General features: G+C 39.1%; 1 protein-coding gene across 6 annotated transcripts in view; it reads left to right on the top strand.

The window, feature by feature from the left end:
* LOC100798570 (protein PHYLLO, chloroplastic) overlaps nucleotides 1-26,515 on the top strand; it is a 51,606-nt gene that overhangs the window by 7,838 nt on the left and 17,253 nt on the right. For 5 of the 6 annotated variants that reach the window (XM_041009557.1, XM_006598217.4, XM_006598221.3 and 2 more), the window contains 8 exons: nucleotides 2,225-2,329; nucleotides 2,402-2,596; nucleotides 3,194-3,292; nucleotides 7,553-8,119; nucleotides 8,278-8,502; nucleotides 11,603-11,905; nucleotides 12,274-12,341; nucleotides 25,804-25,962. In XM_041009557.1, coding sequence (XP_040865491.1) covers nucleotides 2,225-2,329; nucleotides 2,402-2,596; nucleotides 3,194-3,292; nucleotides 7,553-8,119; nucleotides 8,278-8,502; nucleotides 11,603-11,905; nucleotides 12,274-12,341; nucleotides 25,804-25,962 — 1,721 coding nt within the window. The remainder of the gene's footprint in view (nucleotides 1-2,224; nucleotides 2,330-2,401; nucleotides 2,597-3,193; nucleotides 3,293-7,552; nucleotides 8,120-8,277; nucleotides 8,503-11,602; nucleotides 11,906-12,273; nucleotides 12,342-25,803; nucleotides 25,963-26,515) is intronic. The other variant, XM_014767584.3, reaches the window with a different exon arrangement.

The raw sequence follows: 26,515 nt of genomic DNA, 5'->3' as shown, positions 1-26,515 counted from the left end.
CCCTTTTGTATTAGTACCTCTGGTACTGTTTCATTTATATATATATATATATATATAATACATTTATTTTGCTGATAAAAAAAAACTAGTCTCTGCATATTCTTATGCTATTAACAATTGTAAAATATTTGTCTCTTGAGGTTCTTGAATTAAATTCGAAAAGTCTATATATGATTTCCTCCCTTTATAATTATCAAATTAGAAATAAAATTACTTTTCAGTTTCCTCCTTTTAAATCTTTTCATTTTCAAGTGTATCAAAGCCCACATTCAAGAGAAGACTAGAAGCCCAAAAAATGACTAGCAAAAATAAGTGGAAAGCCATAAGAAGTAAATGAAGACAAACCTATAGTCAGTAGAACTCAAGAAAAAAGACCACAAGTTGAGGCAATGAATGATAACATAAAATGTGGTGTCTGAGGTCTAAACTAGTACAAGCCCATACTAGAGATTGAAGACAAGTCACAATTGTGCAAACTAGTTGGACACGAAGGTGGGTATTAGTGAACAAGTTCCACATTGCTGAGTCAAAAACAAATAACAAGTATATAAGCAAGGGCGATGGGTGAAAAACCACAAGGCATTTTTAGACAAACAAACTTGAGTTGAAATCCCACACTCTATGGCACCTCAAAACATGACCCACACATAAATTCTAATACATAGTATTAGAGTATCCTTTTATCTTGTGATCAAGGGTTAAATTTGATTCTCGTCTATCAATGTTCCAATCCCAATTTGGTTTTACCCAAGATTGAGATATAAACAATTCTTGGGGCTTATACTTAGCTGCATAAGAGGTGGTTGGCCATAGCTACATAAACACACATAAAACAAGGTAGTTCAAAATTAAGGTTCATTTGCTTCAAAACTGAAAAAAAAAAAAGAAAGCTTAAGCCTAGGTGATGGCACATAAATGGTTCTGTACTTTCTATACTTCTCTAATGCACTCTCTCACACAATCAGTGTTATCAAAACCAGACCGGTCATTGACTTGGTAATTGTACTGGGTTAATGGGTCACAAATCAAATGGGTGGGTCACTAGTTGAACCGAACGAATAAGTGTCTATTAAATTTTTTGAATTTATATAATACCTTATATATAAAAATAATATTTTTCATAAATTTACTAAGTTCTTATCGTGGTGCAGTGGCTTTAAATATTTTAGAAAACTTAAGGACCTTGGTTCAAATCCTATTTTGTGTTGTTTTTCTCTATTTTTATATTCACATGTTTACAAACAACAAAAAGTAGCGTAAACAACAAAAAAGTAATGTACTGGGCTATGTGAGAAAGCAATAAACAAACATTGGGCAGCGTGTGAGAACAGTAGATAGGTATAGGACTGTGTGAAAGTAGATACAATAGACAGACCAAAGTGTATTGGAAAGTGAGAGAGTACAACTGGGAAATTGAGTGTATCCGACTAGACCGAGTTTCCCAGTTCTTACTGGTTCAGTGTTGGGTTGATTACATGGCACTGGGTTAGATGCATATCTGATTTGATATGTTACCCGAACCGGTGGTATGCCCGGGTTCCGGTTTAACCGGTTGGACTGGCTGGTCCAGTCTGAGTTTTATAACTCTGCACACAAGATCCCTTTGGTCTTGAATCATAGACAGTACACATGCCCACTTACCTTGTACTGAAATTCAACATTTTATTAAAAGAACGAAGACAACATGTCTGAACTCTATTCATGTTACATTAGGTGAAGTTTATGAATTGTTTATACTCTTTTTATTTTTATTACAGCTCTAACAAAAAAATTAATTCAAATTCAATTTATAATATTTAATTTTTTTTGCAGGATGATTGACTTTTGGATGTATAGGTCTTTACGACTTTATCTTATTCTGCAATGACTCTATGAGAGAGGAAGAATAAAAGGGAATGAAAGTTTGGAAAATTTTAGACTAGAAGAAAGCCAACTTAGAGTTGAGCTTTTTAAGAACAAATTTTATCTCAAAATCAATTATAAGATGAACAAGATTTTTAAAATTTAAATAACCAAAATGTTCTAGATCTAAAAGTAAGCTCCATTTCACCTAGATATCTAGCTTTGATGGTTGCCGGACAGCTTAGATTTTGGGAAATTTAATTCATGTACCATACAACAAAGAATAAAATTATTCTTTTGCCAGGTTATTTCTAGTTGTTATGTTTCTCTGTTGTATTTGTCTGAAGTTTGTCCTTGTTATGTTTCTCTCTTGTATTATTAGTTGGATCATGCCAATGAATTATCAAACTCCTTGAAAGAAAGTGCCAATATTAACACTGTTTGGGCATCGCTTATTGTTGAAGAATGCACAAGACTTGGTTTGATGGTGAGATGATCTGATAAATTATTACAAATGCACCAATATTAATGCATGATTCTGATTTATTCTTTCGTTTAGTATTTTTGTATTGCTCCTGGATCTAGATCTTCCCCTCTTGCTGTTGCTGCTGCAAGTCACAAATTAATCACATGTATTTCATGCTACGATGAGCGTTCACTAGCATTTCATGCTGTTGGATATGGAAGAGGATCTCACATTCCAGCAGTAGTCATAACATCATCAGGCACTGCAGTTTCCAACCTTCTTCCTGCTGTATGTTTCATTTTAGTATTGCTTGTTTGACATGGATGTCCTTATTTTCATGAATTTATTTTAGGCTAAAATACAATTTTTGGTCCCCCTATAATGCTCAATCTGCAATTTTGGTCTCCTAGATACTTTTATTTTTCACACAAAGTTTGATCATGGATAATCAATTAATGGTCAACTAACAGAAGAATCAAAATCGCTGATTTTGAAAAATAGGGGGACTGAATGTTTTGATTTGGAAATAGGAGACCAAAATTGAGGATTGAGCATTATAGGGACCAATAGTGTATTTTAGCCTTTATTTTATTTTGAATGTGTGATGATTTATTAATTTCATTCCTATGACTTGGTTTGTTGTCATTCTGTATGCTGTTGCTAATACATGCATGCATTATTGGAGTTTTATGATATAAGAAAATTTTGGACTTTTTAGGGTTAGTCAATTGGTTGCTTTGCTGGCTCTTTTTTTGTACTTAGTTTTTACTTTTATTTCCATCAACTTGATTTGTAGTTTTCTTTCTCTAGAGGAATAAATTATTCAAGTTTGTTAAGATACAAATAATACTTTTGATCTCTTTAGGTGACTAACAAAATGTGCAGGTTGTGGAGGCAAGTCAAGATTTTGTGCCACTTATTTTGCTTACAGCAGATCGACCTCCAGAGCTTCTGGATTGTGGGGCAAACCAAGCAATCAATCAGGTTAAAGCCATTGTTGTTTTTAAATATCATGGTATATGTAGACATGTGCTACAATGTTAAATTGGGGGTGGGGGGGGGGAGGGTTGGCGTAGTATTAGGGTTCATAGAATTGAGAGAACTTGATTTCATTACAAGTGAAAGAAAAGTGATTACACACATTGAGTAGTTGATGTCAGCTTTATATAGACGAGTTAACTAACCTCTAACTTACTGTCTAACTTACTGTCAGTTAGTTAGATGTACAGCTGTCAGCCTAAAAATGAAAATTCCTATGTAAAACTCTATACTCTAATACCCACGTGCAAGCTCATAGAATTAGGGTTCATAGAATTTCTGAGAATTGAGAGAACTTGATTTCATCACAAGTGAAAGAAAAATGATTACACACATTGAGTAGTTGATATCAGCTTTATATAGATGAGTTAACTAACCTCTAACTAACTGTCTAACTTACTGTCAGTTAGTTAGATGTACAGCTGTCAGCCTAAACTGAAATTCCTATGTAAAACCAAAAGAAAATACAGAGTAAAACTCTATACTCTAATACCCCGTGCAAGCTCAGGAAGGGTGAGAAACAACAGAGTCCACCACTCTAAGCTTGTCCAATCGAGTAGGAGAAATGCCTTCATAAGCATATCTGCATATTGATCAATTGCAAGGTACATGAAGGACACGATTATGAGCAAGAGAAATAGTGCTCAAATTATCACCAAAAACTCGAGGAATAGTGTGAGAAACTTTCAGCTTAAACAACAAGGTCTGAATTTGTTGGACCTCTAAAGTAGCTGGAGCAAGGTTCCAGTACTTAGCTTCAGTGCTTGAACGAGCAACAACAGTTTGCTTTTTGGACCACCAAGAGACCATGCTGGGTCCTAGAAAGAAAAAAGCATTGAATGTAGACCCCCTGTCATTTGGATCCGAGGCCTAATCTACATCACAATAGGCTTGAAGAATAAAAAGAGAATGAGAGGGAGCAGGAAGAAGAAGTCTCCCAGGAGAGAGTACCCTTGAGGTACCGAAGGATGCATTTCACTACAATCCAATGCTGCTCGAGAGGTTGGGCCATGAATTGGAAAACCTTGTTGACTAAGAAACTGATCTCAGGCTGAGGAATGAAGCATACTGTAAGGCACCCACCACAAATTTATAATAGGAGACATTTTGAAAAATAGTCAAACCTTGGTGCGTGGATAATATGGTGGGTGGCCTGTTTTTTTTTTTTTTGATCAGCAAAGATAAATATAATATATTGAAATAAAGTACCAGAGGTACTAATTACAAAGGTATGGACTATTATATGTAGTACATAAGTAGTCAAATAGGTCTACTTGTGTGGTGTACAAGTATTGCTGAACTATGTGCACTCCCTCTACAAAAACAAAAAACCTTGTCTAATATTACTTGACCACTGATTATAGTGGACTGTGAAGTCCTTCTCAAATTGTCTAAGCCAAGTCCAAACTATAAAGATAGCATCTTCAAAAAGCCGATTAGTATCAAATTCTGCATTTGCATACAAAATTCTGTTTCTAAGCTTCCATATAGACCATGTTACTATGGTTCCTTTTCAAACTACATTAGTTTTATTTTGGAACCATGAGTATGGACCTAATCTTTGTACTTAGTACCTCTAGTACTTCTATCAATATATTAATAATTTTGCTGATAAAAAAAAAATATAGACCATATTACTGCCAACCACCAATACCTCCATCGCTTAGCCCTTAATCCTTCAATCTGGATAGAAATGTGCTGCATGAAGTGCTGTTTCGGGCTGAAAGGGAAAGCGCCTTTGATATTCATCCATGACATCGATTCCCACCAAATTGGTTGGATTTTGATGCAATGAATAAATAGGTGAGATTCATCTTCCATAGCTCCACTGCAGAAAGGGCAAAGCATATTGTTGATCTGCATGTTCCTTTTACGCAGATTCTCTTTTGTGGGCAATCTGCCCCTGCATAATCTCCAAGCGAATACCGCAATTTTGCTAGGTATCTTTGTCTTCCATAGTTCCATACTCCAATGTGGCCTGTTTAATGGATCTAAGATTTTTGATACCATCTTTGAATGTGGCTTTGGGCTTAACTCAATCAAAAGCTAGCTTATAGGGTGAGGATTGCCCCCCATTTATATGCCTTATCTTGACCTTGAGATGATGTGAGACTTGGGTTTTTCCTTTTTTTATTTTATTGTGTTGATGCGCTTCTTGAATATTTCACATTACAAAAGATTAGGAAACTGATGGTGGCAGTGCAACAAAAGATTAGGGAACCAACCCAATTGTGACAGTTTTGTCAAACAAATGCCAAGAAAATTTGGGCCAAAACAAGATCATTCCCAAATCAATAATGAAACAAATCACCAAACACTTGGTGCACAAAGATATGCAATCTGATGTGATGAGGCACTAACCAGCCGCCAGGATTGAGAACCGATGAAGAACATGAACATGTCGCCGAGAACAAATCCAATACGAGCAGTGGTGTGCGCGAAGATCAGCCAAGAGCTGAATCCAACAAACACAAATCTCTCTTGCGAACCATGAAGAATCCACACTCATGACAAGCACTAAAACACCCCCCAGGTGACAGAGTGTAACCTATTCCTGCTGCTACCACCATTGCTCTTTTGCTTTATCTCTAATGAACAGAATCTGAAAAGTAATTGAACACGCGATGGATCTGAGATCCAAACACTACAAGACAAATCTGAGACTGAAACTCCAAATCTATGAAACAAAAGACAGAGCTCTGAAAATCTGAGAAAAGGAGAGAGGGATTTGTTTTTGTTTTTTTAAAGAGAAATTGCTAAAAGAATAGCGGAAACAAAAACGAAGAAGAAAAAGACTCTTGTTGCAGCGGAAGAAACTGAATTAGTGATAAATGAATTAGAGTAAGAAGAAAATAAAAACTGATAGAGATCAAAGAAAAAATCTTTCATGGCAGCCGAAGATAATTTTGTTCATGGAGGATGCCATGGCTCTGATACCATGTTGAGATTAAAGGACATAACTAAAAATGTGTATTCTCTTCCTTCATTGACTCAAAGACTGTGCGTAACTGCGTATATATAGATACAAAAAGATAAGCTAGTAGAAAGGAAAAGATTAATCAAAATCTAATCTAAATTTTAGAGATATAATCCTCCTAGATTAGATAACAGGTTCCTACTTTCCTAGAAATAAGCTATCATATCTCTTAATTTCTACCATATCATAAATAGAATCATATCTTAATCTCTACCATATTATAACAGAATCATATCTTATTATATCTCCTAAATCTCTATCATATCATATATTAACAGTTACTTAGACCAATAGGAACCTTTCTGCCCTTAATCTTACAAAACCTGGAACCTGAAGTATATCTACCCTTTGGTTTATTAGAACATTTTTGTAACATCAAATTATGACTCTCTTCTAATTTAGCAAGATCCATAGCTTCATCTAAAGTATAGAAAGGATTGGAGTCTTAATTGTGTTGAAAAAGGCCCTAACAGGGAATGACATTCACTCACTTTGAAAAAGTTATGTTGAAAGGGTTTACTGTAATGTGGTGTGGTGGATCATGGATGACCACACTTTGTCTTTATTTATAATAAGCAAATAGAATGAATATTGATTACATAGGATCAATGTAATTAATGAGTAATAAGGACTAATCCCTTAATTGCTATCTTATAATAAATAAGAGAATAAAATAAAATCCCTTAAGTGGAAGCTCCAGCCTTCGCCACTGATCCATGACATGGTTGTGCTGTGCATCCCTGGGTGAGTCGTCACCACCTCTGAATTCCACTGGTGGTTGCTTGTGATCACTATCATGGTGGTTGTCACTGATGGTGGTTGCTACCAAGCCCTCTGCTCATCTCTCATAGGGAAATGGGTTGCAGTTTGCTTCTAAACTGTCTAAACACCCAATCTTTGCAATGCTTCCATAAGAGATTCTGTTGTACCCCAATATGTGATTATTAATAAGATTTATGTGTGACCATACAACCCAACATTCGGATATATTCTTTCAACAGTCACAATGCAACATTCTTACCATTTAGCTAAACTGGACACTATTTCCATATATTTTAGATTAATATAATTCACTACTACATCAAGTGCAGTAATTTGGAAAGTCTAAAATGATTTTTAATTCGAATGTAGTTAGTTGCAGTGGCTAATAATTAGTTATTCTAAATGAAGGAATATTTATGTTCATGTTATCCTTGGTACTCAAGCAACACATTAAATTTCTGTATCAGGTGAACCATTTTGGTTCTTTTGTGAGATTTTTCTTTAATCTCCCTGCACCCACAGATCAAATTCCTGCAAAAATGGTACTTACCACTCTTGATTCTGCTGTACATTGGGCAACTTCTTCACCATGTGGTCCAGTGCATATTAACTGCCCATTTAGAGAGCCTTTGGAAAGCAGTCCCTGCAGATGGTTGTCAAGCTGTTTATCTGGGTTAGACTTGTGGATGGCTAATGCTGAACCATTTACCAAGTATATTCATATGCAATTGTCTCATACTTGTATAAATGCTCCTGGTGAAATGACTGAAGTTTTAAATCTGATTCTAAGGGCCAATAATAGTCTTCTATTATTTGGTGCAATCCATACAGAGGATGAGATGTGGGCTGCTCTACTTTTGGCTAAACACCTTCAGTGGCCTGTTGTAGCAGATATCTTGTCTGGGTTGCGGTTAAGAAAGCTTTTAACTTCTTTTCCTGATATTGAAAGAAACTTTATATTTGTTGACAATCTTGATCATGCTCTTCTCTCAGATTCTGTCAAGGGCTGGTTAGAGGTTGATGTGGTTATTCAGGTATTATGACTTATTACTAAATTTTATTGATTCCCCATCTATTTCATTCTATAATTTTAATTTTCCTTTATAAGTTATGTTTCTGCATATTCATTTTTTTACATGATAGTTATGCCTTTTCCACATGTTCCCTTCCTCCTTTTTTAAATTTGGACCAGATAGGAAGCAGGATAACTAGCAAACGAATCTGCCAAATTATTGAGGATTGTGCTCCTTTTTCATATATTATGGTTGACAAGCATCCACATCGTCATGATCCATCACATATTGTAACTCATCGTATACAAACTTCCATTTTTGAATTTGTGGGCTGTATACTTAAAGCTGCAGTTCCGCATACAAGGAGCATGTGGAGCACTTCCCTACAATTGTTGAGTAAAATGGTATTTATTTCAGTAATGAAAAGTTACTTCTTGTTATGGTAATATTGGCAATGTTTTCTTTTACATCTAATCAGATTTATTCCTGTGGTATCTTATCTTGAAATTTGAAATCAGTTGAAAGCACTTGAGGAGAATGATTCCCCAGCTCTTTATTTATAATAATGGAATTGAATACAATAATGATGAGATCCCTTGATTATAGGGATTTACAATTATAAGCAATTGCATAAAAACAGTAACTGAGCAAGAAATAATAATGAAAATCAGGGAACAAAATAACATCTCAATCAATATCTCAACACTCCTCAAGCTGGAGCGTATATGCATCCAGCTTGGAACAAATGTAGGATATCATTGGCCCTCTAAGTGACTTATTATAGATGTCTGCAAGCTGATCATTAGAATTTACAAATAAAGTGGTAATTTCTCCTGAAATTATCTTCTCTCACATAAAGTGACAGCCAATTTCAATGTGTTTAGTCTGTTCATGGAAGACGAGATTAGATTTTATATGCAAGGCTGCTTGGTTGTCACAAATAAGTTTCATGGACTCCATATTGCAAAATTTGAGTTCATTAACAAGTTGCTTCAACCAAATCAGCTCACATGTAGTAATACATAGCTCGATATTCTGCCTCTGCACTAGACCTTGCCACAATATTTTGTTTCTTGCTCTTCCAAGAAATGAGATTTCCACCAATTAGGACACAATAGCCCGAGGTTGCTCCATATAGATTTCCTCAGCTAAATCACCTTCTAGGAATGCATTCTTGATGTCCAACTGATAAAGGGGCCATTGATGCATAGCCTTCCATGGACAGTCAGTGACAAACAAAGGCCATCTTGGCAATATGGGAGAAGGTGTCATTGTAGTCGAGTCCAACGATCTCAGTGTAGCTCTTGGCTACATGCCATGCCTTCAGTCATTCAATCTGTCCATTGGGTCCAACTTTAATGGTAAAGGCCTAGCGACAACCAACAAGGGATCTGTCCATTGGGTCCCACATCAGATTAGATTCTAGAGCTTGCATGTCATCAATCATCGCCTGTCGCCACCCTGGATGTCAAAGTGCTTCCTAGACAATTTTGGGAATTGAAACAGAAAAAAGGGCAGATACAAAGGCATAGTGGGATTTGGGAAGGTGAAAGACGATGGTAATTTAAGAAATTATAAATGGGGTGGGGATTGCGAGTAGTACAATTACCTTTGCGAATAGCGATGGGTAAGTCAGAGTCTATTGCAACAGGAGGAATGATTGGAGTAGGAGATGAAGGACCAATCCCTTCAATAGAGGGTGCTTCCACATGTGTTGGTTGAGGGAGACAGTGATAAATAAGAAAGGGAGGTGCCGAGGAGGGGAAGAAACTGATTGTTGAAAGATGATGGAAGGAATAGGTAATACCTAGTAGACAAACTCAGAGTAGATGAGAGAGTTGAAAAAGGGTGTATATTCAAAGGTGACATCAACAAACATGTAAAAGTGGTGGTTGGCAGGAGAGTACCACCAATAATCTTTTTGGGTGGGAGATAGCATGAGCTTTCAACTTATCAAGACTTGAGTAAGATCGTGTGCAAAACAAGTAGAGCCAAAAACACTAGGAGGCGTATGAAACAATGGGTCATCGGGAAAAAAAATAGAGGGAGGAACTCTATTATTGACAGAAGAAGATGGCATTCTATTAATAAGATAAGATAAGATACCTTGCTGTAAGAATTGCATTCCCCAAAAATTTTAAAGGCGCATTTGAGTGAATTAAGAGGGTACATGAAGTGTGTCAACAACATGTCGATGCTTGTGTTCAGCAACACCATTTTGCTGTGGTGTATGTGGATAAGAGGACTGGTGAAACATTCCATGAGATGTCATAAAATTGTGTAAAGATTAAGAAAAACACTTTTTTCATTGTCACTACATAAAGTACGAATTTATTGCCAAATTGAGTATGAATTTCAAGACAAAAGCTTTTGAAATATGAAACACAACTTTGTTTGCTCTTTTATTAAGAAAATCCAAGTATTCCTAGAAAAATCATCTAAATAATGCCTAAAAGCTAACATGTTGGCCGAGCTGGCAGGATTCACACTCCAAGGATTGTAACTGCGAAAGGCTAGGAACCATGCCTTCAATTTATTCAAACTAAAAATGGTGAAGGAGATTGGGAGCCTCAGTAGTGGTTCAAGCAACAATTGTTAGTGAGTGGAAGTAGTAGAGACCATGTGATTCATATCCTGTGCCAATCATCCGCCCCGTATTCGGTCCTACAGAAAGAATGGTAATAGAACAATTAAGATTGCGGGTGAGTTGGCTAACATTAACAAGGTTAAAGGGAGAGTGAACTACACACGCTGGTGGTGGCGTGTTCGAAAAATTGTGTGTGGGGGCTTGGCTGGAGTCGCTTGTATTGGTGGTCTGACCTCGATCAGAGTTGCGGTCAACCCAGGCGAGGACTGGATCACAACCTACTTCTGATACCAACTTGATTATCAGAAAAAGATTGACTGAATGCTTAAGGAGAATGGTTCCTCAGCTCTTTATTTATTCCTCAGCTCTTTAGGGATTTACAATCAGAATCAATTACATAAAAACAGTAACTGAACAAGAAATAATAACAGAAATCAGGAAATAAAATAATATCTCAACAAAAGCATCTCTACTACTGCCAATGTTGTCCATTAAAATTTTGGAATAGTATTGGACAACTACACTTTATGAGGTTTCTGTTTGTGGCTGATAATAATTCCTTGATACTGGATGATGCTTTATTCCTAGCATGGTCATGGCTAAAAATCAGAGAGAAAAATTTCAGTACCCCTTTCAACCACTGGTCTTCCAATCTTGTGGAGTATTTTGGTTAATATGGGTCGGGTATCTTTATCTTATGTGGTGGGATCAGTGTTGGGTTTTCCTTTGTTTTTGGAGGGTGACACTGTAGATGTCTTGTACTTGTGTATATCTCACCAGTACCTCTGGTACTGCTGTGCTTTTTATTAATAATATATAATATATATTTTCTGCCTTCCAAAAAAAAAAAATCCTTGATACTGGATACAGCTATAGTCATTTTTCAATAAAAATTCTAATAACATTTTAATTTGCAGGTTGAATGGGAGATAAAATTTCAAATTACTGCTGAGTGCTCCCTAACTGAACCTTATGTTGCACATGTGATGTCAGAAGCTCTTTCCTCTGAGTCTGCCCTTTTTCTTGGTAATAGTATGCCCATTCGGGATGCAAATATATATGGATGTAGTTGGTCTATATGCTATCAAAGTGTTTCATCACTCCTGTTAAACTCAGACCTACCAATTAACTTGGTGAGGGTAGCTGCTAACAGGGGGGCTAGTGGTATTGATGGGATACTTAGCACAGCCATTGGTTTTGCTGTAGGATGCAACAAAAAGGTAACTTTTTAGATTTTGAGAACTACCCATTTCACATATTAGCTGCTGGTTGCTGTAGTTAATTGTCTCTTGTAGGATTATACTGTTAGTTTAAAATAAGGAACTTTTATATTAAGGATATTCTATTAAGTAGTATGTCTTATTTGGGGAAATAATGAGTTCAATGTATGTCCATTGCTGCTGTACTATTTTGCTATAAGAGAACTGGGAACAGAGGATTGATTACTCCCATTTATTTGTTAGAAACTTTTCATCTCTTTGTTTTGATTCTTTGACAATTGTTTTTCCATTTATTTTTTGCTTCAATTGTTTACCATATTTTCCTTTCTCTCTTTAATAGTTTCTTTTAATTTCACAATTTCATTCAGGTGTTGTGTGTAATTGGAGATATTTCTTTATTGCATGATACAAACGGTCTGGCAATTTTGAACCAGCGGTAGGAAATTATCTACCAAAATATTCACTTCATATAATGTTTGTTTATGCATTGTTTTGGAAATGCTTGTCACTAGTATATTGTTATACACTTTTACTGTTCGGTGTCTAGTCTCATTATACATACATTAGTCAATTGAATTAAGTAATCATCTTACATAGGGTAATTTGGATCCATGTGTTTATTACTTTAAATTCTGTATCCTTGGTGTAGATGATGCACATGGTTTACACCAAATTATGGTGTTTTTTCACTGCAATAACTACTTGTTTGAAGAATCCGTTAGTGAAGATTATTAGAGTTTGAGATAGGTTTGAGAGAAGAGAGAGGAAGCAGAAGATGAAAACTGATTATGATTACACTCTCAACAAGATAGCACATCTGTCTATATATACAGTGACACAGTTGTTAGTGTCTCAACAAACTCTATCAAACTAACAGAAAATAAACAGTTAAGCTAACTCTAACTAACTAACTGCAGTTGAACTAACTGCATACTTAACTGACTTTACATTTATCTCTAACTAACTGCTCCCCTCCTCAGACAGATTACAAGCAGAGCTAAGATCTCGACACCAAAGAGATTCTCTGATGGACCTTCTTGTCGCATCCAAATTCCTCCACCCCCCATACTTTGATTCCAGAACTTGTGCCCACAACTCCCCATGATGATTGAACAAATTCCAACACCATTTTCCAAGTAAAGCCAAGTTAAACTTCCCCAAATCCCTTATACCCAAGTCCCTTTTCTCCTTTGGCAGACAAACTGTACCCCAATTCACCTAGGCAATCTTCTTTTGGTCTGAGTTTTCGCCCCCACAGAAGCTGCCTCTGTAGCCCCACCAGCTTGTCCATCACATTCTTCGACACCCTGAAAAAGGAGAAAAAGAAGATAGGTATCGAGTTCAGGACTGACTTTATTAGAGTCACCCTTCCCCCTAAAGAAAGATATTTTTGTTTCCACTTTGATAGTTTTCTCTCACAATCTTACCTTAGTCCCCGATGAACCGCCGATAATAACCTGTTAAGCCAAGAAATCCCCAAACGTCCTTTGTAGGTCATTCTAAAACGGCCCTAACCTTTGAAGGATCCATCTCCACCCCTTTGGCTGAGATGATATTCCCTAAATATTCAACAAAGGTTAACCCAAAGGAACATTTCTTACGATTAGCCACCAAATGATGTTGGGCAAGCAGGGACAATACTTCAACAAGGTGAAATAAGTGAGTTGGCCAGTCTAGGCTATATATGAGGATATCGTCAAAGAAAACCAGCATGCATTGACGTAATAGAGGTCTAAACACCAAGTTCGTAGTGAATTGGAAGGTGGCCGGAGCGTTGACCAAACCAAATGGCATGACCAAGTATTCGTAGTGGCCCTCGTGGGTACGAAACACGATTTTAGGAATGTCGTCTTCTTGCATTCATATCTGGTGGAAGCTCGACTTAGGGTCAATCTTGGAGAAGTAATCCAACCATAGAGATCATCGATAATTTCATTCCGGGATGCGTCCTTCTTAACAAGTATCAGAGGATTCGAGAACAAACTAACATTGTGGCGGATCACTCCCTTAAATAACAATTCCCCTACCTACTTTTTGATTTCATCCTCGTGATGATCGACATAGCGGTAGGATGAACACTCATTGGTTTAGAGCCCGACAACAAGGTGATGGCGTGATCTGGGCACGCTTGGGTGGTAATCCCCTATCATGGCAGAAAGATAGACTCATGGTGAGCTAACACTTGTAGGTCTGGTGGTGTAAGCTCGAAGGATGGAAGCGATTCCAAATGGAGGAGATCGAAATCCGTCGTGACGGCACGTCACAAGATGCCATGCAAAGCCGGTTATTGGACTATGTGAATACTAACTGTGAAAACAGTTTTGTTTCATGATCGTAAGGGCTGTTAGCTCTGGCTAACAACACCCATCTAGTATTAGTCAGCAGTATAAATGCACAAATATTTGAAACTATGGCAACAACTTTCTAAAATTTGTTGTCTTCATAGGAGAGCCATTCTAAAATATGAAGTGATAAGTATGTAATCTAATGATATGAAAAAGAGCAGAGGTATGAAGATGAGAGAGAAACAGGGTGAGGGAGAGAGAGACAGGGTGAGGGAGAAAGAGAGAAACAGGGTGAGGGAGAGAATTAGGGTGAGAGAGCGAAACAGGGTGAGAGATACAGAGACAAGGGTGAGGGAGCGAGTGGGAGCTACAGAGGGCAACAGAAGGCGAGGTCGAGAGAGGGAGCCGGAGTCAACGCACAGAAGGAGAGACAACCACCATCAGCGATTCTCTTCACGACGTTCTTCCGCTCGAACATGGACCAACGAGGATGCAGGCTACAATCATCATAACGGAGTCGAAGTGAGATGGAGTACGGACAAGCAAGAGGAATACGATCATACTAACAATCATGGTGTATGGCACGAGGTGTCACACAGACGAAAAAGGAGATTGGTTGAAATCAGGGGCAGCATGGAGAGCCCAAAATGGCAGGAGAGAAAGGTGACTTGGAGAGACAAGGGAGATATCACGACATTCTATTTCTCTAGATTCCCGGAGGGAGTCAAGGAGGGTGATCTATGGCAGATTTTTCAGAAATGGGGAAAGGTATGGGAAGTCTTTATCCCCAAGACTAAGAACAGGGAAGGTCACAGATATGGGTTTGTAAGGTTTAAAGAGGTCCAGGATGAACGAAGTTTGGAGACACAACTTGATACCAACATCTATATCAGTGGGATGAAACTTTTTGTGAACAGTCCAAGATATGAGAGGGGGAGGGTGCTTCGGGTAAAACAGAATGCTACATCCACACAGAAGGTGGCACATACTCACAAAATGCATATGGAGAATCAGGAGGAGGTGAAACCAAAAGGCCCTGGGACCAGACCGCGTTCGTTTGTGGAGGTGGTAAGACAGGATATGCAAGGAGACGTAGCCTCTTATCGGAAGAAGGAACCCCCCCTTTGTACCTCAATGGCCATGCAGAGACCAGTGGTCTTGAGCTCACGTATGGAGTCCAACGAATGGCTACAGAAGGCTTGGGTTGGGAAACTGAAGAATAGAGGAATGTTTGAGAAGGTGGAGGAGGAGCTCAAATGGGTCATAGACGGGGATGTCAATCCCTGTTATTGGATGGATGATTGGGTCTTCCTCCCATATCTGGAAGAATCTAGGGCGGCACGATTGGTAGAAGAGGAGAAGCAAACGGGGTCTACCCCGATCATGGAGCTTCAGAAGTGGTCCCCCAAAATCCGACCAGACCACAGACTAACGTGGGTCCTGATATGGGGCCTCCCACCGTCTGTATGGGCGCCGGAATACATGGAGAAGCTGGTGGAGGGCATTGGTGAGTTTATAGAAGTGGACGGTTACGTGGAGGACCGGAAGAGGATGGATGTAGCTCGGGTCCTTATTCGGACAAACAGGAGACCGATGATAAAGGTGACGCTGTCGGCCGTTATCGACGAGGTGGAGCACGACATCGACGTCGTCGAAGACTCGCCTGGAATGTGTGCGCCGGCGGGTCATCACCGGCCACTTTCTTGGTTTCCTCCGTCCCCTTTTTCGACCCAACCAAACACACCACTAACTGACGGTGTCGGCTCCCCGGGGAACCACTCTGGTAGCGGCGCCTCAGACGGCGGCTCCGACAACCACGGCGTCGACCGCTTCAACCATAGGGGCAGCTATAGTCCAACTACTTGCGTCCACTGGGTACAACCCAAAGGATGTTCCGTTGTTGACCGGTCCGCCATGGTTCCTGCTGACGTGGACCAATCAAAACAGCTTGACCACCAGTGCATCTCGAACGCTGGTCCTGTAGGGATTTCAGTACCCAGTAACGGCCTTATTCCCCAAAACGGCACCGATTTAATTGCTGCTGATAAAGGACGTCTGAAGTTTTGCATGCAAAAGGATAAGGGCCCTGCAAAAGCCATTCAACAAGGAGGGAGTCAGCACAGAGACCTTTTGGTTGACAACCTAAGGTTTGAAAATTCTTGCACAGAAAAGGAAATGGAGGGGGACATCCTGTCTGTATCTATACCTCCCCAAGACAGTGCTATGCCTATAAAGGAGAATCCCAACCTTAGCACCTGCGGGGGCCAAATAGAATCAAAGGAGACTGAGGGTGTATTGGGCCCAAGGATACTGGGCCCAACAGAATCAGTTACTAAGGTGTACGTTAGGAGGAGGGAGGTGCTGGCTAGTAGGGGAAAGGCCCTTTGCTTTAATCCTGTGGTTAACCCAATACCGGCCTTATTAACAGACTCCACTTCAACTTCGTATGGCGCGTTAATGGATAGACAGTTTGACCTTGTGAAGGAATTGGGTCTGACACATGGAGAGGATGATTCGAAGATTAAGGAGCTTATGAGGGACATGGACACTAATGACAATAAGGTGGCAGCAGAGATGGGTTCTAAATATCATCAATTATGATCATTCTCTCTTATAATTCAAGAGGCTTGGGGAGGGGAGTTAAATGGACTGCCATTAGAAGGAATATTTTAAAACATAAGGTGGACATAGTGTGCATTCAAGAAACCAAAAAAGAAAGTTTTAATAAAGGTATCTGTCAAGCCCTATGGGGGGATTCCTCTGCATCATGGGATTATGTTCCCTCAATTCAGGCTGCCGGGGGCCTGCTTTGCTTGTGGAATAATGAAGTATTCCTGGTGGATAGGAAGGTGAAAGGAGTTAATTTCCTAATGCTAGAAGGAAGGTGTGTTAACAGTAATCAGAAAATGTTTGTCGTTAATGTTTATGCCCCCTGTGACCTAGCTGGGAAGAGAGTACTGTGGGATGATTTGAAACTGCTGAGGGATTCTAATTCCCCTGGCCTTTGGTGTTTCATGGGGGATTTTAACAGTATTAGAAGCCAAGATGAAAGACTCAGCCTATCCCAAAGACCTGCTGACACTTTGGGTATTTCTGAATTTAATCAATGGATATCAGACATGGATTTGCAGGAAATCAAATGTGCTGGCAGCAGCCTCACCTGGATTCGTCCCAATGGAAGTGTGAAGAGCAGGCTTGATCGTTTTCTGGTCTCGGATCAGTGGTTGCTTTCCTGGCCAGATAGCTGCCAATATAATCTCCCAAGGGATTTCTCTGACCACTGTCCCATCATTATGCAAACTAAAAAGGTAGATTGGGGTCCTAAGCCTTTTCGGGTAGTTGACTGGTGGATTCATCAAAAAGGGTATCACAGCATGGTGAGAGAGGCATGGAATAGTGATCAGCAAGGTGGTTGGGGTGGTATCGTGCTTAAGAACAAGTTGAGAAACTTGAAAATGACAATAAAACAGTGGAGTCAGGAATATGGGAACATAAATGTTAAGGAGATTCAGAAAATTCAATAGAAGTTAAATGATGTGGAAGAATTAGCTTCCACCAGAATTCTGTCTGAAGATGAAATCAAGGTTAGGAGATCCCTGCAACAACAGCTATGGAATGCTTCCACTGCCTATGAATCTTTATTGAGGCAGAAATCCAGATCAAAGTGGTTACAAGAAGGTGATAGCAACTCGGCTTTCTTTCATAAGGTAATCAATTTCAGGAGAAATTATAATGCTCTCCAAGGTATTCGCATAGATGGGCTGTGGGTCCAGCAACCAGAGGAGGTGAAGATAGGCGCTGTGAACTTCTTTCTCAACAGATTTTCTGAGAAGCATCCCTCTAGGCCTACCCTTGATGGAGTTCAATTCCCTTCTCTTGATCAAAGGCAGAGGGAGGGTTTAATTTTACCTTTTTCAGACCAGGAGCTTAAGGAAGCAGTGTGGAGTTGTGGTGGAGATAAGTGCCCTGGGCCGGACGGTTTTAATTTCAATTTTATCAAGGAATTCTGGAGTGTGCTAAAACCAGAGTTCAGACGATTTGTGGATGAGTTCCATGCCAACGGTTGTTTCCCTAGAGGCAGCAATGCCTCTTTCTTGGCTCTTATCCCCAAAGTTAACCATCCTCTGTCCCTAAATGATTATAGACCAATATCCTTGATAGGCTGCATGTACAAAGTGATAGCTAAGCTTCTAGCAAGCAGGTTGAGACAGGTTATACCTGCCTTAATAGATGAAAGACAAACAGCTTTCATTAAAGACAGACATATTCTTCATGGCACTTTGATCCTTAATGAGGTGGTGGAGGAAGCTTGTAGGAAGAAGAAACCAGCAATGATTTTCAAGGTGGACTTTGAGAAGGCTTATGACATAGTCTCATGGTCTTTCCTGGACTATATGCTGTATAGATTGGGCTTTTGTCATAAATGGAGAAAGTGGATCTCAGCTTGTCTTCATTCAGCAACCATCTCTATCCTTATTAATGGCAGCCCTACAAAGGAGTTTACCCCATCTAGAGGCTTGAGGCAAGGGGATCCCCTAGCCCCTCCACTCTTTAACATAGTTGGGGAAGGCATCTCAGGCCTAATGAGGGAAGCAGTTAGGAAGAATCTATATAGCAATTACAGGGTTGGTATGAATTATGAGCCCACAAATATTCTGCAGTATGCAGATGATACTGTTTTTGTGGGTGAGGCTTCTTTGGAAAATGTCTTGGTTTTGAAGGCCATGCTAAGAGGTTATGAACTGGTTTCGGGCTTGAAGATTAACTATGCTAAGAGTCAGTTTGGGGTTATAGGGGGTGCTGTTACTTGGACCTCGGAAGCAGCACAAATCCTGAATTGTAGACAATTGGAAACCCCTTTCACCTACTTGGGTATTCCAATTGGGGCCAAACCTTCCAGCAGCGTTGTGTGGGAGCCTTTAATCAAAAAATGTGAGTCTAAACTGTCTAAGTGGGCCCAGAAAAACATTTCTATGGGAGGAAAGGTAACCTTAATCAATTCTATCCTTAATGCTGCCCCAATATATTTATTATCCTTCTTCAAGATCCCACAAAAGGTAGTAAATAAGCTGGTAGCCTTGCAAAGGAATTTCCTATGGGGGGGGGGGGGGGACAAAGATCATAGGAAAATCTCTTGGGTAAAATGGGAGAATGTTTGCCTGCCCAAGTCTGAAGGGGGTCTAGGAATTAAAGACATCTCTAAATTTAACATAGCCTTGTTGGGGAAGTGGATATGGGGCATAGCTTCTGATCTGCAACAACCTTGGGCCAGGTTAATCAAATCTAAGTATGGAGGCTGGTCTGAATTTCAGTCAGGCCGTGTTCAAGGAGGACATTCAAGCTGGTGGAGGGACCTCAGAAAGCTGTATCACCAGGCTGATCAAAATGTTTTTCATCATTGCTTGAGCTGGAAGGTTGGGAACGGGGATAAAGTCAGCTTTTGAAAAGATAAGTGGTTAGGAGAAGGTCCTACTCTACAACAGAAATACACTCAGCTGTTTCTAATTAATAGACAGCAATCTGACCTCATTTCAATGATGGGATATTTCTTTCAAGATACGTGGAGGTGGGACTTGAAATGGAGAAGGAACCTGTTTGACCATGAAAGTGATCTAGCTGTCGATTTTATGGAAGAAATCAGCTCTTTTCATTTTCAGAGAAATGTTAAGGACATCATGACCTGGAAGGCTGATCCTAGTGGGGTCTATTCCACTAGGTCAGCATACAAATTCATGATAACCCCCTCTTCTCCAGCCTTTGATCTGAGATCCTCATCATTACTTTGGAAATTGAAGATTCCCCCAAAAGCTGCAGTTTTCACTTGGAGGCTTCTTCAAGATAGGCTCCCTACTAGAGCTAATCTCTTAAGAAGGAACGTCATCATCCAGGACATTGTCTGTCCTCTCTGTGGTCTAGATCAGGAGGAGGTGGGCCACTTATTTTTTAATTGTAAGAGGATAGTAGGCCTCTGGTGGGAGTCAATGACATGGGTTCAGGTTCACGGACCTCTCCCAGCTTCTCCAGTAGATCATTTTCTGCAATTCTGTGATGGCTTTGGAGCTCACATAAACCACAGCTCTTGGTGTGGTTGGTGGGTTGCTCTGACCAGTACCATATGGCAGCATAGGAATCTCCTCATTTTCCATGATAAACCTTTCGAACCATCTAAAGTCATGGAAGATGCCTTGTTCCTAGCTTGGTCTTGGTTAAAAGCTAGACAAAAAGGTTTTAATACTAGTTTTAACCAATGGTCTTCTCATATCTCAGATTCCTTTGGTTAATTCGACAGGGTTAGCCTTTTAGTTGGGTTTGCTTGGGTTTTTGGAGGGCAGCACCAGAGGTGCTTTGTATCATCTTCCAGTACCCCTTGTACTGTTTTTTACTATATTAATACATATATATTATTTGCCTTCCAAAAAAAAAAAAAAAATTGTAAGGGCTGTTAGTTTGTCACTAACAACACCCAAGTAGTTACATTTTGTTAGAAGTTAGATAGAGTTAGTTATGGTTAGTTTCTCAGTTCAGAGGTCTTTAAATACCTCGGTTGTAACTAACTCGAATTAACTTTTCAGATCAACAATCAGTTATATTCTTTTTCGATTTTTCTCTCTTTGTTTATCGAAAATGTTATCTAGAGCCATTTTTTCGTAAGCATAGTTCTTCTGCGACTGAATGTTCATGGCTTCCGCTCGTTTCAATTCCGTTTCTCAATCTTTTCCCAACTTGATTGTAGAGAAACTTGATGATTCTAATTATCTGCACAGTGATCAAATCGCACAAGCTGCAACAATTTGCTGTTAATCCCATCGTTCCACCACGTTACCTCACCGAGGACGATCACATCGCTGATCGAGTCAACCTTGAGTATGAAACCTGGGAGGTTCAAGACCAAATGCTTCTTGTTTGGCTACAATCTACACTTCCATAGTCTGTGCTGTCGAGAGTTCTTGGTTCCAATCATTCGTATAAAGTTTCGGACAAAATCCATGAATACATTAGCCTTCACACCAAATCTTGTGGGCGGTAACTTTGTTTTGCCATGCGCGCAGTCCATCTTGATGGAAAATTGGTTAAGGAATACTTGCGCAAAATCAAAGGCTACGTTGATGAATTAGCTGGCGTGGGCGTTCCTGTTCGTCACGAGGAGTACGTTGATGCGCTTCTCGAAGGGTTACCATCTAATTATGCGCTAGTCATCTCTGTTATCGAGAGTAAGAAGCGTACTCCCTCCATTGCCGAAAATGAAGCTCTTCTCTATGGTCATGAAACTCGCCTTACTCGCTACAATCGAGATGCTTAGATGATCAATTTTGCGTCGCTAAACTACACAAAAGGTTACTCACATCCAAACACCTACAAAAATGGTGGTTATCGAGACTCATATGGCCACGACGGTGGCTGTGGTACCTTTTCTGATCGGAGTACTGCACACGGTGGTGGAAGCTCTGACAGAGGCCACAATGGTCGCCAGTTTGCTAACTTCCAATGTCAAATTTGTCTTAAATATGGGCATACTGCTAATGCTTGTCATTTCAAGATTGATGTTAGCTTTCACCCACATGAGTCTCTAACTTTTTTTTATCCTACTACAATGTAACTTATTCCTTATTCTATTGGTCCACCTAGAACCTCCAACACTTGGGTTAATCCCAATTCTGAGTGAACAGGTTCAGGTCACAGTCAACCTAGTGTCATGCACACAAACTCGGCTTCTCATGGAACTGGTCAAGTTGGCTCTACTTGGATACCAGACTTTGGATCTAGTTTTCATGTTATTGGTCGAGTTCCCTATTGATGTCTACTTCTGTCCCTGTTACAAATGCTGAGCTCCCTCATTCAACTGCTAATGCCAATAATAGCTCTAACATAGGCTCAAAATCTGTTGTTTCTTCTTCCAATGTTGCTAATCTTTGGCATGCTAGGTTAGGGCATCCAACTGATCATGTTATGAAAATTGTTCTTAATCATTGTAACATTTCCCACTTGAATAAAAGCTTCACAAAATGTTGTTTCTCTTGTTGTATGGGTAAAGCTCATTGATTACCTTCTCACAATCTTACTTATGTATATTCACCTTTAGAACTTATTTTCGCTGACTTGTGGGGACCTTTACATGTTCCCTCATATGTTGGTTATACATATTATTTTTCCCATATCCACTTTAACCAATGGTCTACTAGGCTGAAGGCAGAAATGTCCTAGGGGTGTGTGAGGATAGGGCTGTTATCCTATGTGATTCTTTTTGTAGCTGGGTTTGGCAGATTCTGCCTTTGTAATTACTTACCTCTTCAGTACATCTAGTACTGAAGCTTCTATTAATACAATTATATTTTTGCAGTGCAAAAAAAAAAACACATGGATTTTTCCTATAAAGTCCAAGGGTGAAACCATCTATGTTTTCCAAAATTTCAAGTCCATGTTGAGTTACAGCTTAATACTAAGATCAAGAGTATTCAGACAGAATACTAAGATCAAGAGTATTCAGACAGACTGGGGAGGTGAATACAGACCTTTCTCTAATCTCCTAGCTTCCTTTGGTATCTCTCATAGACTAATCTATCCTCACACTCATCATCAAAATGGTGTGGTTGAGAGAAAACACAGACGCATAGTTGATTTGGGTTTAATCTTGTTGCATCATGCTTCTTTACCACTATAGTTTTGGCACTATGCCTTTACAACAATTGTTTACCTATTTAACAGGCTACCTACTACTACTCTTAAATTTATTGTTCCTTTTGTTACCTTGTTAAATAAAGAGTCTGATTATCACTTTCTTAAAACCTTTGGATGTGCCTGTCTTCCTTTGCTAAGACCATATCATACCCACAAGCTCAATTTTAGGTCTCAAGAGTGCTTGTTTCTGGTTTACTCTTTTCTCACAAAGGCACTGGTGCTTGTCATCTTTTGGAAGAGTTTACATCTCTAAGGATGTTCTGTTTAATGAGTTAAGGTTTCCTTACTTTTACCCTCTTCCTCAAGTTGCACAAAAAGTCTGGATTCTTACTTTAGTCTCAATCCTAACCTCTCTCCACCTTGTGTTGCAATTAGTCCCGAGGTAACTCAAACGTCACCTGCTAATTCAGGTTCCATTCCACTTATTCCCCCTGGGTTTTCACCTTTGCCCACTCATTCTCCCATCACCATTGTGTCTGTACCTCTAACATCTCCTTTTACATCCATTTCTGCTGAACCTCAAAATTCTGAGTCCACTACCCTTCCTACATCCACTTCAGAAGCTGTTATTGTACCCACCTCTCTCCCAATTAACACTCACCCCATGCAAACAAGGTCTAAGTCTGGTATTCACAATCCTAAACTCCACCCTTCACTATTTCTCACTCATTCTGAGCCTAAGACTGTGAAACAAGCTCTAGCAAATCATGACTAGCTCTCTGCTATGCAGCAAGAGTATGATGCCTTGATGAAGAATAATACTTGGGACTTAGTACCATTCCCTCCTAATAGGCAGGCCATTGGCTTAAATGAGTGTACAAGGTCAAGGAAAATGCTGATGGTTCTGTTAATAGATTCAAAGCAAGATTGGTAGCTAAGGGGTTCCACCAAGTTCATGGTTTTGATTTTCATGAAACATTCTCTCCTCTAATCAAGTCTGTCACCATTCGAATTATTCTTACTCTTGCTCTGTCCTATGGGTGGAAATTGTTTCAACTAGATGTGAAAAGTCTTTTTAAATGGGACTCTTGAAGAAACTGTTTTTCTGAAACAACCTCCTGGCTTTGAATGTATTGGTCTATGTGGATGATATAATTTTGACAGGCAGCTCAACCTCTTTGATTTAGTAGCTTACAGACAGACTTAATACTACCTTTTCTGTTAAGCAGCTTGGTCATTTAGACTATTTCTTTGGCCTAGAAATCAAGTATCTGTCCAACAATTCTATCTTGATGACTCAGAGCAAATACATTCGAGATTTGCTGAGGCTCACTCCATTTCTTCTCCAATGGTCTCTAACTGCAAACTGTTCGGACATGGTGCTGATGCTTTTCATGATCCTATTTTATACAGATCTGTGGTTGGTGCATTGCAATATTCTACCCTTATCAGACCTGAAACCAGTTTTGCTGTCAACAAAGTTTGCCAATTTATGGCTGCTCCTCTAGATTCTCACTGGACAGTGGTGAAAAGAATCTTAAGATATCTCAAAGGCACCTTATCTCATGGTCTGTTTCTTCAACCCACTTCTATTACAAAGCCCTTGATTATTAGAGCATTCTGTGATGCTGACTGGGCGTCTGATGTGGTTGATAGGCGCTCAACCTCAGGGATTGTCATTTTTCTTGGTCCTAATTTAATATCTTGGTGGTTTTGCAAACAGAAAGTTACTGCCAGGTCCAGTACAAAAGCTGAATATTGCAGCATAACTCAGACTTCCACTGAGTTGACCTGGATTCATACTTTGCTGGCAGAGTTACAAGTCGCTTTCACCACTCTTGTTATCTTCTGTGATAATCAGAGTGCTTCTCATAATCCAGTCTTTCATAGCATAACTAAACAAATGGAAATTGATTGTTTTTTGTCAGGGAAAAGATTTTGGCCTAGCAACTCTCTATTGTTCATGTTCCAGCATTGGATCAGTAGGCTGATGTTCTGACCAAGTCTCCCTTTGCATCAAGATTTGAAGCTCTTTGAGGCAAACACAATGTGAAAAGTGTTTCTTCTGAAAACTCTCCCCCTTGAGTTTGGGGTGGCAAGGCGTAACTGAATTACCATTGTCAAATGAGTATTGAGGTTATATAGGGAATGTGTGGGAGAGAGAAAAGGACACTTTTGGGAGCAATGTGAATTCTGTTATGGCCAGAGGGCACTAGCCTCTCTGGAAGGAGCCTAGCTTTGGCAGTTAGGATTATTCCCTCTGTATTTTCTTTTTCTGTTAGCAAATAACACAATCATTCCCATATTTGCATATACTTTTCCTTTTCTGTGTTTTTATCCCTAACAATATATATATATATATATATATATATATATATATATATATATATATATATATATATACACACGCACACACACAGAGGGAGGGCGGGTGAAAACCTAACAGTTGATAAAAACCCTTGGCCTTAAACCATCAATTTCTGAACACCCACTTGAACCCTATAGTTTGTCTGTTGGGAGGAATAAGAACAAGAGTCCAGGTGTATCACAACATTTTTAGTCCTTCGATGCTTGCTTACTTTTTGGTTCAGTGTGTAAGAAAAGTGATGGTTGTAATTTGGGAGGGCAGTAAGTAGTCTGAGTGACCCATTGGTCAGTGAGGTACTTGGTTAGGGGTTTGAATTTCCTCCTCAGTCAGTTTTCAAGAGTTTAACATAGTGGTCATCATGCTACCCACCATCCTGTTATTTTGGAGATGGCCACTTTGCTTCGGTATATGGGATTGATAACTGTACTCCAGGTCTTATGAAATTTTTTAGGAATTTGGTCTTTGCATAATGGTATGAAAATTTATATTCAAATATAAACTTGAAAGTGACTGAGTTTTTGGCTACAAGATTATTTATTACCTATTATCAGGGTACTTATTGTTCAATGAAGCTATCCTACTTTTACTTGCACGAACCATAGCTAATATTATGAAAATATATCAACTAGGAAATTGCGGAAACCAATGACAATTCTTGTGATTAATAATCATGGAGGAGCGATTTTCAGTACCCTTCCTTTGGCAGATAAAGTTGAACCTTATATACTGCATCAATATTTCTACACCTCTCACAACATTTCTATACGTCAACTATGCATGGCACACGGGTATGAATCTTAGCATTTGGCAAGAATTGTGTTAAAAATGTTTTTGTATTTCTGATATTTTTGTTTTCTTTATGCCATATCATTATGTTTCTCTACTTGCTAATCTATGTACCTAATGCCATTAAATTAGTTTTATTCTTGATTATGTTTGATAGAAAAAATAGACTTTAAGTTAGAATACAAATATTGTATTTATTATTTACGTTGCTCTTCTACTATGACTGATACTAAAAGCACCAGCACAACTTAGTATTGGAGTTCTATGATGCACTTGTGATACCCTTGAAGAAGGGTTGCTTTGGTTTTTTATTCTGGTTATGGAAATATAACCTTATATGATATTTGAATTGTTACTCATTTGATTAAGGTAACTAAGGAAAACATAGTTAATATTACGGAACTTCTGTGTACAATATCTGTATATAGTGCAGAGCTACAACTAATCCTAGTATCATCTATGGTAGTTATAACTGTCATGAAGATAGTTATAACTGCCTTACTACAATGCAACTAACAGTAATTAGGGAAATGCACAATGCAAAAATAAATAGAC

This window comes from Glycine max, chromosome 15 (assembly GCF_000004515.6).
Source record: "Glycine max cultivar Williams 82 chromosome 15, Glycine_max_v4.0, whole genome shotgun sequence".
In the NCBI taxonomy this organism is placed as follows: domain Eukaryota; kingdom Viridiplantae; phylum Streptophyta; class Magnoliopsida; order Fabales; family Fabaceae; genus Glycine; species Glycine max.
The sequence above is the reverse complement of the archived record's forward strand: the minus strand, read 5'-3'. Positions and strand labels throughout refer to the sequence as shown.